At 32.8% G+C, this 23,351-nt stretch overlaps 1 protein-coding gene across 1 annotated transcript in view; it reads left to right on the top strand.

Moving 5' to 3' along the window:
* Positions 1 to 23,351, top strand: part of PKHD1L1 (PKHD1 like 1) — a 132,682-nt gene that overhangs the window by 33,359 nt on the left and 75,972 nt on the right. Inside the window, exons 18-31 of the mRNA XM_025050064.1 lie at positions 431 to 588; positions 1,508 to 1,621; positions 3,031 to 3,180; positions 4,195 to 4,319; positions 5,462 to 5,625; positions 6,855 to 7,027; positions 12,557 to 12,704; positions 13,224 to 13,378; positions 15,179 to 15,301; positions 15,996 to 16,101; positions 19,083 to 19,193; positions 20,375 to 20,539; positions 21,539 to 21,660; positions 23,125 to 23,257. Of these exons, the coding sequence (XP_024905832.1) occupies positions 431 to 588; positions 1,508 to 1,621; positions 3,031 to 3,180; positions 4,195 to 4,319; positions 5,462 to 5,625; positions 6,855 to 7,027; positions 12,557 to 12,704; positions 13,224 to 13,378; positions 15,179 to 15,301; positions 15,996 to 16,101; positions 19,083 to 19,193; positions 20,375 to 20,539; positions 21,539 to 21,660; positions 23,125 to 23,257 (1,947 nt within the window). The remainder of the gene's footprint in view (positions 1 to 430; positions 589 to 1,507; positions 1,622 to 3,030; positions 3,181 to 4,194; positions 4,320 to 5,461; positions 5,626 to 6,854; positions 7,028 to 12,556; positions 12,705 to 13,223; positions 13,379 to 15,178; positions 15,302 to 15,995; positions 16,102 to 19,082; positions 19,194 to 20,374; positions 20,540 to 21,538; positions 21,661 to 23,124; positions 23,258 to 23,351) is intronic.

Genomic DNA, 23,351 nt, shown 5'->3' with positions numbered 1-23,351 from the left:
AAAAGGCCTTATTTCTCCCAAAGTAGGAATGCATAAACAGGCCTCACAGGCTTGGGGCTATTTCCTGAAATGCAGCTCTGTACCCTAGTCTTATCTTAAAAAAAAAAAAAAAAAAAATAGCACCATCCCAGCCTAGCCCTTTACCCTAAGATGGTGGTACTGGCACAAAACTAAAAGAATTTTTGGAATATCCAACTGTGCATTGATTTTTACGTCATGGTCTCAGCACCTCTTTCTGTTTATCTGCTGTTTTCCTATTTCTGCTATACATAAATCTGCCCAAATTTGAAGATCTGCAGTTTCCCATCATCTTTCTTTTGTGATAATGGAAATCCAGATAAAACCAATTTTGTTAAATTTGAGCATCTACTACGGATCTATTGATATTTTTGTTAATTAACTTAAAATTCTGTTTGGTACTTGATTGCAGGAGACTTTAATATGCTTGGTTATGAAGTATTTGAAGGGCATAACGTCACACTGGATATTACAGAACAAACCAAAGGAAAACCCAGCTTGGACACATTCACTCTGAACTGGGGTGGGATCATGTCTAAGCCTCTTATCCCATGGTCATCAGAAGCTGAAGTATGCTCTATGTTAATTTTTTAAACAGAAAGCTATTTAGGCATCACCTTTCTATAAAAACAAACAAACAAACAAAAACACTTTAAAGAGTTGTAATACACTCTCCCACTTGGCATGATGGGTTAGTCAACCCAAAGTGAGCAGAGAAGGGAGGAAATATTGCAAAGACAGGGAATGAAAGGGGATTTCTTAGATCTAGGGCAACAGGATCCAATGTATCTCCATACGGGGCAGCTGTTCGTAAAGAAAGACTGTTATGAGTACTGAAGTTTGACAACTACCTATGCAATGAGTTTAGGTTAATATTTGTTTGATGATTACACATCATATGGCATCTCAGGTCTTTAGTTCTAAACGCTATTTATATCTGTTCTTTGCCAAAGAAATAGATGTGGAAATTGTAGGAGACCTCGTGAATGTGTATAGATTCCTATGTAATCCAGAATTATTTATTATATTTTAAACAGTCCTAAATACAGGCTTTCAGTATCTGTATGTCTCCTTTTGAAAAAAGAGAATGCGTTGGATTGTACCATTTTTTCCCAGTTACTTTTGGGTTAATTTGGAAAACCAGTCATTTGGAATCTGTTTAATTGGCTGCTAATTCGTTTAGGTTTGTCTCATTGCTCTCTTTAAAAAACTGTTAAACAAATATGTCTACCTTAGTACTAATTAAGTAAGCCAACATTAGCCAATTGGATGTAACTGTTGTCATTCTAAATTAAAACTCCTGAAAAAGTCACGGGACACTACATGTATTATTTAGGAAATGATCTCATAATTATGGCTAAAATTTGTGTATTATCTTATGACTATGTTGAAATTTGACTATGACTAATTCGTAGAATTATCAGTAGAATTACTAATGTTTTAACTCTCCATGAAAAAGAAGTTACTAAAGTTCATATTGTTATTTTAGTTTCAGGCAGCAGTGGAAGAAATGGTTAGTGCTAAGTGTCCACAGCAAATTGCAAACTTTGAAGAAGGATATGTTGTGAAATACTTCAGAGATTATGAAACTGATTTTAACCTGGTATGGAATGTTTAATGAACTGCAAAACTGCCCAAATAAGAATTCATATAATTGTTTGGAATTTTGTCATTTCTTTTTGGAACTAGCATTAATTCCTTTATTGTTCAAAGTCAAATTACATATCTAATCTTTTGGTAAGGTTTCTTCTGGCATCTCTTTGCATTATAAAATGATTCATTTGCGAAAGCAGTATTTATACCACACATGAATTTCTTGAGCAAAAGAAAATAGGCAAAATGGAAAAATGTAATATCTCTAGGTTTTTTTGTTTGTTCTCTTCACTTGGACGCAGATTATATCTCCTTTCTTCACTGGCTTCAGAGAATACAATTTATAGTAGGGCATTGTATAGTAAATTTTGAGATGACCCTCTGGTCAATTAGTATAATATCTAATGACTATTTCTTTGTGAGATATAAAGGTTTATCTTTGTGATATACAGTAAAGAAAATTTAGACTTAAGGAAGCCAGATAATCACCATTTCCAAGGGAATATTATCAGAATAAGAAATATTCAATTCAATTCAATACTCTAGAAATAAATGAGTCTTTAAAATCTACATATCACACGATGCTTTATATGAACAGATTTATTAGTAAAAAAAGGGAAAATCTTAGGCTATGTTTTCAACTTAATTTAGTAAATCTACATGTATCTGGGCTCTCCTATACTGAATAGAGTACTTGCAGCCATGGGAATTACAAGTAATTTACATTATATCCCTTTCCTACTTTATCCCATCATCATTACAACACACTTTCTTCGCACCACCTTACCTTGACTATTTGCATTTCCCAGCACTACTTGCTCAGATCCTTGCTTCTTTGCACTTATTTTACCCTCTTTCTGAAGCCCCTTGAACCCCCCCTTTTAAAAAATAACTCTTGTTTATCTTTAAAGACAACTCATATGTCACTTCCTCTGAGTCATCTTTCTTGATGCTTTTCTGTGGGTTTATGTGAGGCCTCCCTTCAGCTTTGTTTTTATAATCCTTAGTTCCTTTGTCCCAAATTGGGAGGTTCCTATGTTTAGGAATAGTGTTCTTCACCACTTGAACCATGAAAATTAAACAAAAAGCACACAAATGAACAAACTTACAAAAACCTGGCACACAGTGAACACTAAATAAAGGTTTGTAGAAGGAAGGACTAAATATCTTTATGGACCTTATAATATAAGGGAAAGATAAGATGGGAAATAATCTAATACAGGCACAAGGGATTATGTGATTATGGATCCAAATGAGTGATATAGGATGAGAGCTTTAGAATTTCAAAGAGAGGACATTTCAAGTTACAGTTGGGGAGCAATGGAATCTGAGTTGGAATTTGAAGGACTTGTGTGGAATGTTGAGGAATAAAGCAGACAGTAAATCATGTTGTCATTTGAAATGCTGCCGTTTCTGTAGGAACATATTAATAGAGGGCAGAAGACAGCTGAAACTGATGCTTACTGTGGTCGTTATTCCCTGAAAAACCCAGCTGTTCTTTTTGACTCAGCAGATGTTAAACCAAACCAACTACCATATGGAGACATTTTATTATTTTCTTATAATCAGGTAAGCTCGGCAAAATGACGTTAATTAAATTGGTAAAATACTTTGGTAATAAAATTTCATGAAATTTTCAGATAGGGAAAAGTGCCTGTCATGTGAAATCATGTCACATTGGACAGGCACTGCGGTTCACATTCTGGGTGCTTGTGAATTCCTCTTCTGCTAATTCGCGAAATAAGAAATTAAAATAATGTGCAGTACCACGCTCATGTATTCTGCTTTATCTCACAATTTCAGAAAAAAATTATTTGCACAAAAACTTAAAAACTAAAATAAATATAACTTTTTAGATATTCCTTCATTAATTCAGAAGAAACAAAAATGAATAGCCATCATAGAGTGTTCTCAAGTATCTAATCAGGGAAAAGTGAAATAAAAATCACGAGAAGAGGAGATGGCAGTTTTAGGATAGGTATTTAAGACTAGCAATCATAGCTTTACCCTAACCCTGTCTCTGGTTTTAAAATTCTCAAATTGTAGCATATGTTCTAAAGTTTAAAGTTCTAAATATATTCGGCATTCTTAAGGTGTTGCAGACCAATTAAATTGGTATTTAATGACTATTTTACAGTGACTTCTCCATCTCTAAATTCTCAGCCACATTCACATCTCAATTAATCTACCTGAATGTTTCTCTCTTTTCTCTCTCTATGTATAATGGACTTTTAAATTCACTGAATAGTTCAGTTAGAGCCAGACTTAATTCTTCTATAGCTCTATGACTATAAGGAGTGAATTCTTTTCATTTTTTAAGGAAGCCATATCTAAGAAAACAATAGAGAATTAATCATTAATCGTAAGGTCACTTCAACTCCACCTCCTCTTCTATAAAATCTTCCCTAATTCTTCTGCACCTAATTGGCTGAAGTTAATCATTCCTCTGTGTGTTCTGATACATTTTTTATGAAAATGCTTACTAGATATATACTGGATTGGATTGAATTAATTTGAATTGTTACAAAACAATTTAATGGTAGGGTATCGTTACTGATTTTTTTTTTCATATTTTCTGTGTAGTTATGCTTAGCATACAAAGGATTCCTGGCTAATAACATTGGTCTAAAATTTAAATACCAAGACAAAAGCAAGATTACTAGAAGCACTGATATACAGTTTACATATAATTTTGTGTATGGAAACAAGTAAGTTACACTTTGAATTTGAAAACTTTAATTATGCTATAGTATATAAACTACGGAGATAAAACAAACTCATTTCTTGTTTGTTAGTTTTTGAGAAATTATGAGCATCATGAATTAAACTGCAGTTTTCCTGCCCTGGATATAAGCTTCCTACCAGAAATAGTTGTGCCAAAAATAAATATATAGATTATGAAAATAAAAATTAGTCTGGTGTCATCATCATCCATGACCATTTGAAAGACAAAACAATGGTAAACTGCTCAGTATTTCTAATTTTCTAAGTAGTAGTTTTTAAAACTTTAGAATAATATAACTTTATCAATTTAAAGAGCATTTTAACTTATTGTAGTGCTGCTATAATTTTCTAAAACTGGTATGTCATTCTAAGCTTTGGTACACCAGATGTAGATCCCATGATGAGTTTGCAAACCATGAAGAAAATGAGAATAAAAAATGCCCAAACAACCTAGACAGTTGTAGCTGATGTAAAGATTATTGTTTTACTATATTTAGTCATTTGGATGGCAGTATTTATCTCTTTGTTACAAACTCTCATAGCTGAATTGCTTAATTGCAATTTATGGGAATCTAATGCGGTTAATATTTAATGGAAAGTCTGAATCTAAATTACACAATTAAAAGATACTGTGCTATAAATAACTTAGCACCTTTTTTTGCCACTTAGGACAGCAGACAATGCAACTCCAGTGAGCTCTTTTGGAAGTAATAGCGAGTTCCAATTTTGCTTCTTAGTATTGGGCTGAGTTTACTGTTTTTTCCCTGATATACTTTACTTCATTCTTGTGTCTTGTTTTTGTTTATGTGTTCTACACCAAAGTTCATGCTCCTTGGTTTCCTTATCTGTTGCTACAGAAGATTTTACATTCCTGTGGCTACTGCCAAGGCTACAAATTAAAAAAAAAAAAAAAGCTACATTTGGATGTGACATTAAATCTTTTACTTCCAGTGTTAAGTTTCTGCCTGCTGTCCCTTGTTATGGCTGCTTTTCTGTGCTAATAAAGTATACTCGATGGTGTTCTTGTGAGTGTGGGTGGGGACCTTTTACACTTTGAGATTTTAATGCTTTTTATAATATATTTGTTTACATTACTAATCTATATACCTACTTAACCATATTTCAGCTGGACATACACTTGCATAGATCTTCTGAACCTCATACAAACCAAATACACTGGGACTAACTTTTCTCTTCAGAGAATTAGTTTACAGCAAGCATCAGGATCACAGTCCTTCTATGTGGATATAGTATACATCGGACAGACATCTACAATGTCAATACTGGATGGTATGTTGTATAATTTCATATCTACTTAACATAAATTTATTTTGTAGTAAAATCTTACCATGAAAATTATTTATATTTTTCAGTTTAGATAGAAACAGTCATCTGTAAATATCTGTGTTATTCTTTTAGCAAAATAATATTATTACTTAAATCATTACTTTTTAATGAATAGGGCCAGGTGATTATTCTAAGAATAAGTGCATCCTTAATGTAAACTTTGTCATTATAGCAAGAATTAGCCTTTATAGTCCTGGATTCTGTTTATAGATATATTAACTGTAGCAAGTATTTTCAATTTGTTTTGTTTGATTTTTTGAGAAACAAACTACCAGGTTAGAGATCTAAAGGCAACTGTTGACACTGTTGTTGTTAATGTTGACATTGACATCTGTTTGGTAAGATTGAGCCCAACCTTTCCATGAACTTGACAGTGATGATTAGTAATGTGATAAATGAAAACTTTTTTTCTAGTAGTCTTAGCATTGTTTTTCTAGTAATGTTAGTAGACTCATATATATAAGCTGTGGTAATAAAATAATTTAAATTAAATTGTGATTTTAAAAAAATTCACCCTAACTCCAGTCACCTTAAAAAGTGACTTCCGACTTTTCAGAGGAGTTTTGGAATCTTTTCCTTTGGAACTATTTTCAAGTGCAAGGTTATGAGTTAACTGGTAAAAAAAATTAAATGTTACTACTTTACTCACTCCTTCTGAATCCACTATCACCAGATCTACGTTATGACTGGCAGAACAAGTGTAATGTACAGCTGATTTGTGCTAGGATAAATGTTTCAGTTCATTAAACATTTATTTAGCACCTACCATGTAGCAGGCACTGTTTCAGATACTAAAGGAGGAGCAGTGAACTAGACAATGCCAGTTCTGCCCTCATGGGCACACATCCTGGTGGGCACCACATCAGGGCACCTAGAACAGAGCAGAGCTAACTGGCCGACAGAAGGCTACATGGAACCCAGGGTTTGGTGGCTGTTAAATAACAATTTAAGCAATTTTTTGTTTTACCTGATGAGGCTCATATGTCAAAAGACTTAAAGCTTTATATTCTGGAAGTGAAAATTTGCTAACTAGTTACCTTAAGGTCTTTTTTCTAAAATTTGGTTCTAAACAGCTTATTCCATGATGTGTGGGTATTATTTGATGATGATTTTTATTTTTTAGCAGTAGAAGCTATATAATTTTATTTCCCAATTATTTTTATGTTCTTTAGAAATGCCAAAGAGAAGACTTCCAGCATTAGCAAATAAAGGGATATTTTTAAAGCACTTTCAGGTGAATCGGACCAAAATTAATGGATCAAGTATGACCAACCAATATTCTGTCACCATGACTTCATATAATTGCAGTTATAATATACCCATGATGGCTGCGAGCTTTGGGCAGGTAAGCCTAGAATTTTATAAGTTACTGTTGTCAACTTATAAAGCATTAGCTTTGACCTAATAAATTTTCTTTTTAATTTTTACAAATAGCTGACATAAAGATTGAATATCTTTTAATAAGACAAGACACTTATTCTAACAATCAATGAAGACTTAGAGGCCTGTTGAACGTAAACTTGAAAATTCACTTTCAACATTAAAAAATGTCTTCAAAAATATATCTATGCGATAAAATGGGAAAATAGCCTTAAGAAATAGTCAGATTTAAGTAGAATTTTCTGTGTTGATTTAAAAGAAACAGTTGTAGGCTCTTGCTACCTTTTTATAGCCACAGCCACCTCCCTCCCTCCTGCACCCTTTTTATTTGGTAATTACGATATATACATCTCTATAATTTTGTCATTTCAACAATGTTATGTAAATGGAATCAGACTTTATATAATCGAACCAGGATGTAGCCTTTAGAGATTGGCTTTTCACTCAGTATAATTGCCTTGAGATCCCTCCCCGTTGTTGTATATATCAGTGGCTTGTACATTTTGATTGCTGAGTAGTAGTTAATGGTATGGTTGCCCCAGTTTGTTTAACCACTTACTCATCGAAGGACATTTGAGTTGCTTCCAGTTTTTGGCTGTTATAAAGCTGCTATACATATTAATCTCTGGATTTTTGTGTGACATCAATTTCCATTTTTCTGGGTTAATTGCCCAGGAGTGTAATATGAGGTCATACTGTGAGCACAGAGATAGTTTTGTAAGAAACCATCATATTCTTTTCCAGAGTGGGTTTACCATTTCCACTCTCACCAGTATTGTAAGGGTGATTCAGTTTCTGTATAAACTTGCCAACATTGACATTATCGCTATTTTTTATTTTAGCCATTCTGATAGGGTGTGTATTGATACTCATTTTGGTGTTAATTTGTGTTCTCTAATGGCTGTATTCTCTTCTATGAAATTTTTCTTCATTTTTTTGCCCAATTTCTAATTGGATAATTTTCTTATTGTTGAGGTTTTAGAGCTCTGTGTATATTCTATCTAGATATAAGTCCTCAGTTAGGTAGATAGTTTGCAAATATTTTCTCCCAGTCTGTACCTTGCCTTTTCATCTTATAGATAAGGCCTTTTGTAGGACAAAAGGCTTTCGTGTTTTTTTATAATTTAATTCTTTAAGTATAGTCTGTGTACAATCTTACATTGTTTATATTACTTTTGGAGGTACAATATAGTGATTAGACATTTTTATACCTTACATTGTGATCGCTTCACTAATTTTAGTAACCATCTGTCATAATGATTGTAAAATCATAATATCGTTGACCGTATTTCTCTTCCCGTTTTCACCCATCCTCCCTCCCCATCCCTTCTAGTAACCACTCCTTTGCTCTCTGTTTCTGAGTCGTTTTTGTTTTGCTTGTTTATTTTTTAATTCCACTTTTAGTGAAACCATATAATATTTGTCTTTCTCTGCATGACTTATTTTACTTAGCATAATACCCTCTAGATCTGCCCATGTTGTCACAAATGACAAGATTTCATTTTTTTATTGCTGTATAATATTCCATATATATATACCATATCTTTATCCATTCATCTGCTGTTGGACACCCAGGTTGCTTTCATATTTTAGGTATTCTAAATAATGTTGCAATGAACATAGGGGTGCATATAATTTTCTGAATAGCATTTTCATTACCTTTGGATAAATACTCAGAAGTGGAATATACTTTATATTATACAGTATATCCATTTTTAGTTTTTTGAGGCATCTCCATACTGCTTTCTATAGGGGCTGCACCAGTTAGCAGGCCTACCAACAGTGCACAAGGTTTTCCTTTTCTCTACATCCTCACCAACATGTTATTTGTTGATTATTTTGATAATAGCCATTCTCACTGGTGTTTTGGGATCTCATTGTGGTTCTGATTTGCATTTCTCTGATGCTTAGTGATGTTGAGCATTTTTTCATATGTCTGCTGGCTATCTGTATGTCTTATTTGGAGAAATGTCTTTTCATATCCTCTGCCCACTTTTTGATCAGATTGTTTTTTGTTTTTTGTTTTTGTTATTGAGTTGTATGAGTTTCTTATGTATTTTGGATATCAACCTCTCATAGACTATATCATTAAGACTATAATCTCCCATTCAGTGGGTTGCCTTTTTGTTTTGGTGAAGATTTCCTTCACTGTGCAGAAGCTTTTTAAATTGATGTAGTCCCATTTGTTTACTTTTTGCTTTTGTTTCCCTTGGCCGAGGAGGTATATTGGAAAAAATATCACTAAGAGCATGTCAGAGAGTTCATTGCCTGTTTTCCTTTAGGAGTTTTATGTTTTCAGACCTTGTATTTAAGTCTTAACCTATTTTGAGTTTATTTTTGTATATTGTATAAGAGAGTGGTCCAGTTTCATTTTCTTGCATGTATCTGTCCAGTTTTTCCAACAAAAAGATGTCAAGTGGAATTTATCCCAGAGATGAAAGAGTGGTTCAATGTTTGCAAAACGATGTGATTCATCCCATCAACAGAACCAAGGATACAAATCATACGATTATCTCAATAGATGCAGAAAAAGCATTTGAAAAAATTCAACATCCATTTATGATAAAAACTTTCCAAAAAGTGGGCATAGAAGAAATTTACCTCAATTTGATAAAGGCTATATACTATGATAAGCACACAGCTAACATTATACTCAATGGTGAAAAGCTGAAAGCTTTTCCTTTAGGATGAAGAACAAGACAATGATACCCACTCTCACCACTATTATTCAACATTCTATTGGAAGTTCTAGCCACAACAATTGGATAATAAAAAGAAATAAAAGGCATCCAAGTAAGAAAAGTAGAAGTAAAACTGTCACAAAATACAGATGACATGATACTATATATAGAAAACCATAAAGAATCCACCAAAAAATTAATAGAATAAAATAATTCAGTAAAGTAGTAGGATACAAAATTAATATTCAGAAATCTGTCATGTTCTTATACATAGTAACAAATAATCAGAAGAAGAAACGAAGAAGACAATCCCATTCACAATTGCATAAAAAAGAATAAAATACCTAGGAATAAACTTAACCAAGGAAGTGAAAGACCTGTACTCTAAAAACTATAAGACATTGAGGAAAGAAATTGCAGAGGACACAAATAAATGGAAGAATATACCATGCTCATGGATTGGAAGGATTAATATTGTTAAATTGACCATCCTACCCAAATCAATTATAGATTCAATTCCTATCAAAATACCAATGTCATTCTTCCCAGAATTAAAACAAATAATCCTAAAATTTATGTGGAACCACAAAAGACCCCGAATAACCAGAGAAATCTTGAGAAAGAAGAACAAAATGGAAGGTATCATGCTCCCTGATCTCAAACTATACTACAAGGCTACAGTAATCAAAAAGCATGATACTGGCACAAAAACAGATACATAGATCAATGGAACAGAATAGAGAACCCAGAAATAAACTCTCTCTTACTTATATGGTTAACTAAACTATGACAAAGGAGGTAAAAATATACACTGGAGTAATAATAATCTCTTCAAGTCTTTAATTTTGATGAGATCCAATTTATCAATGTTTTCCTCTTATGAATGGTGCTTTTAGTTTCAACTCTTAAGAACTCTGCTTAACCCTAAGTCCTGAAAATTTTTATTTTTTTTCTGAAAGTTTTACAGCTATACAGTTTTGCATTTAAGGCCATGATTGTTTTGAGTTAAGTTTTGTATAAGACGTGAAGTTTCAGATGGAGGTTTATTTGTTTGCTCCAATTACTCCAGCACCATTTATTGAAACAGCTGTCCTTCCTCCGTTAAATTAATTTTACACTTTTGTCAAAAATCAGTTGGGTATGTTTATGTGGGTATATTTCTGGATTCTCTATTCTGTTCCATTGTTCTATGTGTTGATCCTTCTGCCAATACAAATACCCTTGATAACTAGCTATATAATAAGTCTTAGCATTGGGAGACTGATTCCTCTCACTTTATTCTTCTTGTGAAAAATTGTTTTAGCTATTCTAGGTCTGTGTCTTCTCATATAAATTTTGGAATAGCCTTGTTTATGTCTACAAAAATTTGTTGGCATTTTGATAAGAATTAAATCCAGATTTTTCTTTTTTTGGAGAGAATTAACACCTTTATTATCTTGAGTCTTCTAATCCATGAACACAGTGCATCTCTCCATTTACTTAGGTCTTTCTTGCTTTTTTTTATCAACATATTTAGGTCTTCTTTGATTACTTCATCAGCATTTTGCAATTTTCAAGTCATATCCAGTACATGTTTTGTTAGATCTCTATGTAAGTCCTTCATTTTCTTTGAAGCAATTGTAAATGGTCCTGTGTTGTTAATTTTGGTTTCCACATACTTGTCGTTTGTATAGAGAAACGTGATTGGTTTCTGTGCGTTGATATTATATCCTGCAACCTTGCTGAACTCCATGATTTTTTTTACAAAGGAAATACACTCATGTAATCACTACTCAGATCAGGATAAAGAAAATCATTAGCTTCCAAGAGACTTCTTTGTGCCTTCTTCCTGCTATTAGATTACTTACTTCTCACCCCTAGATTACCACTGTTTTGACTTCTATCACCATTAATTAGTTTTGCTTGTTTTTAATCATATCAAGGAAAAATTCAGTATGTACTCTTTTGCATTTAGCTACCTTTGTTTGATATTGAGAGATTCATATATTACATGTGGCTGTACGTAGTTCATTGTTTTTATTGCTTTACAGTATTCCATGGCATAAGTATACCACAATTTATCCATTCTATAGCTGGACTTTTGGATTATTTCCAGTTTGGAGCGATTGTGAATAAAAACATTATGAAAATTCTTGTATATGTCTTTTGGGTCTTAAGTTTACTCATTTCTGTGGACAGTGAGGCTTATAGTTCTAAATTCCAAAAAGTTAACAGATAAGTAACTGTGAGGGATCAGAAGCAGGAGAATATTATTTTCACTATTAGAGTTACAATCTATGAATGTTTATAGTACATGTAGCCTTTGTCAACTGATTGGCACTCAGTATTAGACAGGTGTTTCCTGAGTCTGGGTCAGTCACTGTACTGACCATTCACTTCTTCATATTGTTAGTTATGTTTTCAAACAACCCTCATATGTTATTTCTTCAATTAGAGTTTTAGGATTTTGATAGCCAAGACCACATCTCATGTCTCTTTGTCTCCCCACAGTGATTAGCACTGTACCTTGAACAGAATGACTGCTCAATAAATATTTGTTCTTTGAGTGATGGAGGGTACACTCTGAATTAATGAGGTATTACTGTGGTTCCAGCTGATTGCTGCACGGATGACTTAGTTGACTTTGGCCTTATTATTGCAGCTATATAGGTATGGTCTGTGTTGATTTATGTGACTTTCCTTAATGTTCTGAAGAATCCCCAATACCTGAGGTTCATTTATGTCATGTCACAAAAGTGTACCATGGTGAAATACTAATCATGTTAGCCATTGTTACATTTAATCGTTTTGTCAATATTTATTTTTGAAATTAGATCATCACAAATGAGATAGAGAATGAGTCTGTTTACAGAGGAAATAATTGGCCAGGGGAGTCAAAGATTCGTATTCGAAGAATTCAAGCAGCATCTCCACCTCTAAGTGGCAGCTTTGACGTTCAAGCTTATGGACATAGTCTCAAAGGTATATGAAAAAAGCTCAGAACATGTACATGTGTCAATTGGATAGTGCCGATGTAAACAACCATAATAAACATTTTGGTGTATTTCTTTCTAATATTATTTCTCTACATGATTTATATCATTGAAATGTCAGTAATGTAAGGCTAAACAATCCAGAACAAATTACATTTTCACATTTTCTTTATCACCTCACCAGATTTTCCAGGTTCTATTCCCAAAAGTTTGGTTCTCTTGTAAATCCATGGCTTATTGGTTGTCTGTAAAGTTAAAGTTAATTGATATTAACAAGAAAAGTATTTGAGCCAAGGCTGTAATCTGAGGTGCATTACTCGTGTAATTTTTTGTTTCCAAGAAATAAATAAATTCTTGGCATTAATAGGATGCAAATTCATTTTTACAATATTGGAAAAAGACAGTTAATTTACATGATAATACATAGTATACTTTCCATGTATTTTAAGGATGAAATTGGTTTTTGAATTTTTGACTCCTGCTGTTTCCAATCCCTCTGTGAGCTCAGGCCTCCCCGCTGCAGTGTCAGCTACAGATTTACAGTTTGCTCTCCAGAGCCTGGAAGAAGTGGGAAGAGTCTCTGTTACACGAGAGGGAACTTGTGCTGGATTCTCATGGAACATCAAGTGGAGAAGCTCATGTGGAAAGCAGAATCTTCTACAGGTCCCCCGAGTTGTCTTGGTTTCTGTTTTCTTCTATGTGTTGCATGTTTACTTGTACCCCGGTTCCTTCCAAAAAGAATTGGAGACTATGTATATTTTTTTAAATGCCAACTCTAGACTAAACATTAAAGAAAGGAAGTTGAGAAGATTGTTCTAAATGAAGTTGACCAGATGTTCTCTCTTGTGGAGAATAGCTGTTGGTACTTTATTCCCTATCCCCTCTGTAAAAAGTCCAGGAGGATGAGTTAGAAGATCCTTGACAGGGCCAGGAGGAACCTAGGCAGCGTCAGTCTCAGAACTAAATCTGGGTATATGTTAGTGGAGAGGGGCAAACATAATCAGCCTCACTGTCTATAATGCTACCACTATGCACGAGAGCTGTCTTCTAGGGCCTTGGATGCTTTTGTGGTTTTAAAGATGACCTTTCTAAGTTCATAAGGGAGTCACACCTTAAGCTCACACCTAATTACCTTTACTTAGTTAGAGTGTGAAGGGGGCAGTGGAGAGAAGCGTCAGGCCCAGAGTATGTGAAGGAGAATAGTCTAGAAGAGACTGGGGCTCAGATTAAAAAGGTTGTGTTCTCTTTTCATCACGAGGAAATAGTAAATTACTTTGACCTTTTTAGAAGATAATTTAGTAGTACCTAAGTTTAGATACCTTAGGATTCAGCAATCTCAGCTGTATAACGCTCTACTACTGAAATAATAATACAAATATCAAATGATATAGGCACAAAAGTAGTCACTGCAGCATTATTTGCAATAGTAAAAACCTAGAAACCTAAATCCCCATCAATAGAAAAAGGGTTGTTAAAATGACACAAACTTTGCATGAATACTATGCAGACATATATAGACACACATATATTCATTCACCTAGAAAGATATCCATGACAGAAGGTGGAAAAAATACAGAACTGTATAAAAAAAAAAGAGAGGATAAGGGGGAAGAGAAGACCAAAAAAAGGTATATAAACAGAATACAATGTACCACACATAGACTACATATGGGGTTTAGTGTAAGAAAATACATGGTCTGAAACTAGAAATGGAAAATTCCACAAACGAGACAGCTCTAGTGACTGGTCTCCCTCTTGGAACTTCTCTGGTGTCTACGCATCTACTTCCTTCTCTCTTTCTTGACGAGGCTCTGCTTCTTCATCACTTCTCATTGCTCTGGGTCACATGATCCATCATAGAGATGCCTATCTCTTTGCTAGCCCCTGTACACATCACCAGATTGCCATATTGGCAGAGGGATTTTGGAATGACCAAGTTGTACATTTTCATTTGTTTTCATTTTTACCATTACAGAAAATAAAATTCTATGAGTGGATGAAAAACCAGGGTAGTCAGAGGTGAAAAATGCTAAATGGAAAAAGTTGACTGTTAGGTAGAAAGAGGACTAAATTTATCAATTTTTCAACAATTATTTATCAAAGTGGTCTTACTCAAAGAAAAGCATAGACCATTTTGAGAAAAATTTAGTACATTTATTTTCTTTAAGCATATTTTATTCTAAAAATTCAAGTTAATTTTAGTCATTTAATTCAAGTTGTAGTTGATGCAATATATAATAATTCAATGATCTTAGCATTTTTTTCTTAGATAGATTATGTTCATTTTTGAAGAGGCTTCTTTTCCAAGAAATGTGACTAAAATGGTTTTGAATGGGTTTTTCTTTTTTTTCCATTCTTTATCTTTTGTTTGCTTTTGACCACATTTAAATTTGAAAAAAGAAAAAAACTAGAGTGGTTATATTCATCATACCTTTCTAGTAAAATAATTTTGTCTAAAAACAGGTTAATGATTCCAACATTATTGGTGAAAAGGCTAATATGACAGTTACAAAGGTAAAGGAAGGTGGTTTATTCAGACAGCGCATACTTGGGGACCTACTTCGTACACCCACCCAACAGCCACAGGTATTTTTTAAACTTTCCTCATGATTTTTAACATAATTTTATAACTAGTTGTAACACAAGCCTGGTAAAACAGGAGAGGTGACATCTTTATTTTTATGTGAATATTTGTATTAACAGTTGATCAACTCAATAATATTATTTTATGAACTTTGGGAAAGTCATCTTTCTTATGATAAAATAATAGATTTATGAGCTCTACTACTATCTGTTAAAATTCAAAAATATATTCTTTTATTTAACCTTTACAGTAACTCTGTGAAGTAATTTTTAATGTTACCATTTTAATAATGAGGAAATTAGAGTGTAAGGAATTGAGGTGACTTTTCCAAGAATAACCTTTATTTTTCTTCATAGCATTCAACATCACCATGCATTTACTTTATTCTTATTCTTATTTATAGTCTTATGCAACTATCATCTCACTCTCACTAGAATATAAGTTGAGTAGAGCAGGGATGTTGTCTGTTTCGTTTAATGTTGTATTCCTGTATTGACAGCTTTGCCTGATGTAGAGTGATTGCATTGCTGAATGAATGAATGAAGTGTCAAAGCAGAAAAAGTGTAATTAGAATAAAATAATTTTTGTAAACAAGGAAACAAGTAAAATTCCATCATTTGTTGTAAATTCTATGCATTTCTACTGACCATGCTACCTCTCTACCTCTGTTCTCTATCTCTGTTTTTCTATTTGCAGGTTGAGGTCTATGTCAATGGAATTCCCTCTAAATGTTCAGGTGACTGTGGATTTACCTGGGATCCTGCGACGACTCCCATAGTCAGGGCCATAAGCCCTTCCCAAGGTAACCTCCTGCATTTCAACTTGGAGTATTAGGGAGAAAACAACTAGCAAAAATGCAAATTCCGATAATGATTTTTTTATATGCTAGCAGTTCTACATAGTGAAAAAAAATCTATCAGATCAGAAAGCTATAGAAAGATCATTAATGACTTATTTTTGAGAAAGAAAAAAAAATCCTTTGTGGTTGGCTTATCAGTCTTCTATTTCTTCAGTTTCATTACATTAGAATTCACCTCTAAAATTTCACTCTGATATTGAGACATTTTTCTTAAACTACACTATTTAGGGTATTAATTGGAATTTTTCATCATATGAGACCACTTCTAGGAGATTTAGTACTAAAAGGCTAATAATGAGACGGCTGCTTTTTAGTAAAAGAAAATAATTAGGTCCTAGACTTGATGACAAAAGATAGAGAAATTATTGCTAAGAACTCAGCCTAGGGGGACATATTATATCATATCTTCATAGTATGTGATTGTTTTAAAAAATGTGATTACACTTTGTGTCTGAACTCCCAAGACTGAAATAAACAGCAGGACTAAGGATTCTAAAGAATGGCGCTTTTTTTTTCAGTCAGAAAGATAAGCTTAGATCCTATAATCATAAATTTAGTCTTGGTAGTTAGTAGGAAAACTCACTGTGACAAATTAGCCAGTTCTTCCTAGAGCCCCTATTAAGATGAAGAAGCAGGAAAGGGAGCAAAATAAATTGATGGAGAATGAGCAATATAATTTTGCCATAATTGCCGAGATTTTAAGAGCAAAGAAATTGTAGCTAAAGATAACTGCACAAGACGTTTGCAAGTGTTTTAAGGTAGATGTCTATAATCATTTTTAATGCTTGCCTTTTAGTGTAAGGTCAATACTGCCAGTTTCAGCGGGTACAATAGCAATTAGAGTTATATCATTGCCTGCATTGTTGATCTGATCCTCTTCAATCTTCCTTTTGACAAGCCTAAAATGATTGAAGTGTAATTATATATCAGAAAAGAAACTTGAAATTTAAAAAATAATACGTCTTTGTGTTGCGAGAATATTTTCTTCAGATTTTAATGGTAATGATATTAACTTTGGGGTAATTCATGTTACATGGGGTCAAATCTTTCAAGAATAAGGATTTGATGAACTTTAAATTGGTTATAGTCCTTTGGTGTCCTTATTTTTGTATCCATCTTTGTGTTTTGTAATGGATTTCCTGAAAAAAAATATTTCTTACTTGAAATAATTAACAACCTGAATTACTTTTTGCCACATTTTTATAAATTTAATAATAATGAAAAGGTAAGTATAAATAATGCTATTAAAAAAAAACCCATATTCTCTTCACTGAAAATTAACAGCTGTTGACATTTTGTCATATTTACTTCCAATCACCAGTTTGAAAAGAGGATATTACAGGAACAGCTGAAGTTGTTCCTCTTTAAGCACCATCCCAAGTCCAAGCTGCCTACAAATTTCTCCAGAGGAAAATACAGTAATTAATTTTGTGTGTATTCTTCCATGCCATTTTTAATACCTTTTGTATATAACACGCACAGTAATTTTACCGGGTTTTTTTCTTACTTTTACAAATGAGATATTACAATGTAAATATTATTTGCATCTTTTATCATTCAGCATTCATTTTAAGAAATATTTATATGGTTTTATGCATATCTAATTCATTAGTTTAAAATATTTCATGACTAAATCAATTTATTTGTTTATTGATGGACATTTGGATTGTTTACAGCTTTTATTTTACAAATAAGACTCTATTGAGCTTTGTTGTACAAATCTCCTATTGTATACATGCTTGAGTTTATTTAGGGTATATGTCCAGATGTGGGATTGCTAGGTAATAATTGAGTATATGTGTATTCAGTTTATTAGATGACCAAATTGCTCCCCAAGGTGGCTATACTTCCAGCAGGTATGAGAGCATCATATTCCCCACATTCTTGTCAATATTTGGTATTATCTGCTTCCTAATTTTTGTCAATCTGATGGGCAAAAGAAGTTATTGTTTTAATGTGTCTATTCCCTGATTAGTAATATACAGGAGCATCTTCTTGTGTTTTTCTTAGACATTTAGATTCTTTCTTCTTCTGCAAATGGCTTGTTAACATCATTTATCTATTGACTTGTAACTCCATGCTGCATATTATGTTCATAAATCCTTTGTACATGTCTTCTTTTAGTATATCAGTTGTGTCCCGTTGTATTATCTTGTTCATGGAAACATTTAACTAATTAGCTTATTCTAATTTATATATCTTGTCATTTATGGTTAACCATGGCTTTTTGTATCTTATTTAAGAAATCTATCTCTATATTAAAGTCATTAAGATATTCAAGTTTTCTTCTAAAAGTTTAATGTTTTGTTTTTCATTTTTAGCTGTTTAAATCCATGTGGCATCTTCGTTGTGTGTGATATTATAGAAGTAGGGTGACTATATCATTTGTTGATCAAATCTGGATGCTTTTAAGAGTTGAATGGAAAACTATTAAGTATATGATGCTGGGACAGCAGATGTAAACCAGGAATATCCTTCATACTTGAGGACATAGATCACCTTAGATTAAGGAATCTTATTTTATTTCAAATAGAAAGTATCCACAGCACTTATTTTACAGTTTATCATTTTCTCACAAATTTGGATGGTTCTGAAATAGTCTAAATTACCATATAGGAATATTTGTTTAATTTCTTTGTTGTAAGAATAATTTTCCTTTCTTCACTTCATTTTATTCTCTCAGTCAGATATTTCTTTCCACTATCCTCTATCAACAGATAGATTCAAAATATGATGCAATATAGAGCAATTAGGTGGAAAAAATACCATTGCTAAATAAATATCATCCCCTCCTTGCTTGCTTATAGGCTAATTATTTATATCTTTTAGAAGATAGACTTATTTTCCTCTGAGAAATATCTGATTTTGTAACAACAGTTTCTATGTTTTGTCATTTCAATATTGTTATTTAAACTTATTTTCAGGGTCCTATGAAGAAAGCACAATTCTAACCATATTAGGCTCTGGATTTTCGCCTAGTTCAGCTGTTTCAGTCTCAGTTGGATCAATAGGCTGCTCTCTTCTTTCTGTGGATGGTAGGTCCTTTTAAAAATTATTATTATTGGGTCTAATTGTCCTTTTCTAAAAGCAAGTGCAATCAAAGAGCACTATTATCCTATAGAGTACCCTATGGGGTCGTAAAGTTGGCAAACTGCCCTGGATAAATGTCTTATCTTTTTAATCTTTGGTTATGACCACACATTAACTCTTTTATTGTGATACAGTGTCTTTATCCCATGATAGTTGATTTTTGTTCTTCTTTTTTTCTTCATAAACTTATAACATGAAATATTTTCTACCTGAAATAATATAAAATAATATCGAATGTCAACAATAATTTGAAATATTAAAAATTAAAAACAGCCATTAAAAAAGAAAAATTTCCTTCTTTGGCAAGTCTCTGGGCCACTGAACTATATAAATTTCTGCTCTAGTATTCCACGGTCCCTCTGCCTGTGCTCCACATTAGTCATACAGCAAGAGTACATGGCCATCTTCCTCGACTTCTAGCCCAACAGAACCTCCATCCATTAACATAGAATTTAAAGATTATTCATATTTTTTATTCATGGAAAAAGAGGGCCACAATTATTTTTTCCCCATAAATATTACTTTTCATAAGACTAGGTGTATTTCTTAATTTTTATATGCTGAAGTCATATAAGCAAATCTATCTTTCATATTATTTAAGTTGTTTTTAATTTAGATCTTCTATGCATTCCTGAGATCTCATAATCAATTTTGGACCTGTATTATAAGTGCATGTATACTGTTCAAAGTGAAATGAAAAATGTGTTTTCATTTAGTTTTCGATCGCCTTTCTTGATTAAACCTAATATTTTACTCACTTTGTGACATAAACAATATATTGGACTAAAATTTTTAGAATTATTGATATAAATGATCTTACAAATTGGGTTTTTAAGTTATTATTATTACAGTAACCCTTTTTTTTACCACAGTAGCAATCAGGAGCAAATTGTTTACTTTGCTTTCATTATTATTTTATCTAACTCTTCTAGGAGTGTCTGATTTATAACATCAGGTAGTTTGTGAAGATTTTTTTTTCTCCTATTAATGTTTAAGTAGTTTCCCTTAGATTTATTTCCTAGAATATAAAACTGAAGGCCAATGTTTATACTGTTAAATATAAAATTTCAGTAATTTTATCTCATTAAAACATTTGCTTTACAATTTTCTTCTTTTTTTTCACAAGAAAATGAGATCAAGTGCCAGATACTGAAGGGAAGTGCTGGACATTTGCCGGTGGCTGTGTCTGTAGATGATGTTGGACTAGCACAAAATGTAGAGGATGAGATATTCTACTTCGTTTATCAGAATCAGATCTCACACATCAGGCCTGCTTCTGGGAGCCTAGCAGGTAAGAGTTAGTTGTTCTAAACAAAGAAAACTGCATACATTTCCATCATTTCATTGTACTGTTTCCAGAACAGGGTGAAAGGAGAAGGATCCAGAACTCCTTCATATAGAACAAAGGAGACTCCCCTTTTAGAAGGCACAGTGATTAAGTAGCTGACTAATTCTTTTGTTTCTTATAAAACACAAGTCAGGGTGACTGCTTATACTTACATCTTAGGTTATTGAATTAATATCATCAATTATTACATGTTTCTATAACAAGCTCATCAATTATGTCAAGATAAGATTTATTAGTTATTATTCTGCTTACCAGCTGCTCCATTTGTAACCACAGTCTCAGTGGAGCTACTTGACCCAGAAAAAGTTCCGGGAACAAACTGGGGAAAGAAAGGCTGATGAAGAAGATGAAAAGAAAATAACACACATTTTGCCTGTTCTGTTTCATTTCTTTTGTGTTTTATTTTTTTTGTTTTGTTTTGGTTTGGTTTTGGTTTTGTTTACTATGCTTAGTTTTGGGGTTTTGTGCTGGTCTTGAACTGTTTGGTGTGTTTTGTGTTTTTATTTTACTTTATTTTGTTGGGATTTTTTTTTTTAGTTTTCCTTTTACTTGGAGGTATTAAAATTTGAGGTGTGGTAAGAGTCTTAATTCATTCTCATGTCCCACCCATCCAATGGTTGAGCAAGTAGAAACAGCGTAGTTTCTCTTTAGGATGAAGAAGGAACTATGGAAAATAACAGCTGCTGCTGGTAAAGTCCCAAAGCAAAGTTGTCTGTAAATTTGTTATTTCATTAAATTGCTTGACCCAGCTCCTTTATGGTTCGAGCCTTCAGAGCTCAGGCTCAGGTGTGATGTGATTGTATATATCTGGTTCCAGATCTATTTGCCAACCCATCTCTTGGATGATTAGACAATTCTTAAATGATGAGTCAGATTATTGCCAAAGTTTCTTTTTGTCATAGTTAATCTGTTGTTGGGTGGTTGTTGTTGTTCCTTATGTAGGTGGTACTCTTCTCACTCTATCTGGATTTGGCTTTCATGAAAATTCAAAGATATTAGTTGGAAATGAAACCTGCAGCATGATCTATGGGGATCTGAATAAGATAACCTGCAGAACACCAAAAGTAAGGCTTCTGATTTTAGTCCTTTTTTTTTTTCTAAGTGTGAAATCTTATGAATTAGGGATCATCTCAGTAGAGGTTTAAACAAAGGACATATTTACCAAGGAAGTGCAGAGTGTCAGTGAAGCTCTTTAACAGTTATTTCTTCAACATCTTTCTGCTAATATCCAAATATAAAATATTATTCCATATTCTAGATACTTAAAATCATTAAGGAAGACAGACACATAAAGCAATATTAAACAGTGTGTTCCATTTAATAGACATAGATACAAAGTAAAGATAAAATATTTGGGAAGTTAGCATTGATATGATGACTAGGTGGAGAGTCAGGGGAGGGAGGGAGCAATTGGGGGGATCATTTTAAGAACTATATAGATATCTAACCAATGTACTGTATACTTGAAAGTAATTTAAATAAATTAAAAAAATATGTGGGAAGAGGGTATTAGAGTTTCACAGAAAACTTGATGTTCTGTTAGAGCTGGAAGGATGGATGGGCATTGACTAGGTAAATCAAAAGATGAAAAAAATTAATACAAATAAATAGTTTAAAAATTCAGGGAAGCAAACTTAGACATTAGTTTTTAAACAGGAACTTATATTTTAAATGTGTTAAAGTTTTAGTTTGTTGACCAAAAAATCCAATGTGAAGTTCTTCTGAAATATTCCATTTTAGAACTAATCATTGTTCTTTATTTAAAAAAATAGTGTTTAAATTAAAAACCAAGACTCTGATTTGCTTATTATGTGCAAAAGGATGATGAATCCAGTCACTAACATTAAAAAAATATAGGAGACTACGGTGGGTATTATGCAGTTGAAATCTTTGAGCACACATTGAACTGAATGATGGAGATGAGAATCTGGAGGATATGGTAAATTAAAACTTACTTTGTTCAAATTATGTCATTCAATTAAACACTGAGTGTGCATGAAGTAAATACTAGATGTAAAAAGTGTTTTTCCTAATTGGGAATTGTACATGTACTGTGTCACCGAAAACAGCAAATATTTTTTTAGGGGTCCAAGTGTTAGTTTTGGATTCTGGAATTAGGTCAGCTAAAGATACAATAATGTGACTTGTTAGTGAAAAGGAATAAAAATTATATTTAAGTCTATTTTAAGAGTAAAAAGTCAAAATTTTTTGTATCTTATGTTTTATCAGTTAGAGAATCACTTATCTAGAGCATCTCAATTATATTGCCAAGCCTTCAGGAATCCAATAATATAGGTGCAATCAAATTTATCAAAACCACTGTATCATGTACCTTCATCTAAAGAACTCAAACATGTAACCTACATTTGAAACCAGGACTTCCTAAATATCTGAAAACTGACTCATAACTTTGAAACAAAACATCTTCGGAAGTTTATTTTTAAAAATTCTGTTCGTTTTTAGCCATTGGATATCTGTAGCTCAACATTTAACATTTTCTAATTGTTTTATTTTTTCTCTTATTTCAGAGAACTGAGGGCACAGTTGATATTTCAGTAATTACCAATGGATTTCAAGCCACGGCAAAGGATGCTTATAGTTATAATTGTTTACAGACTCCAGTCATAACTGATTTTAGTCCAAAAGTACGGACAATACTAGGTAAGAAATTATTCAATAAGATCAGTTCTTTCACACACACACACACACACACACACACACACACACACACACACACACAACACCATCTGTACAT

This window comes from Pteropus alecto, unplaced genomic scaffold, assembly GCF_000325575.1.
Source record: "Pteropus alecto unplaced genomic scaffold, ASM32557v1 scaffold164, whole genome shotgun sequence".
In the NCBI taxonomy this organism is placed as follows: domain Eukaryota; kingdom Metazoa; phylum Chordata; class Mammalia; order Chiroptera; family Pteropodidae; genus Pteropus; species Pteropus alecto.
This window is presented reverse-complemented; position numbering and strand designations above follow the sequence as displayed.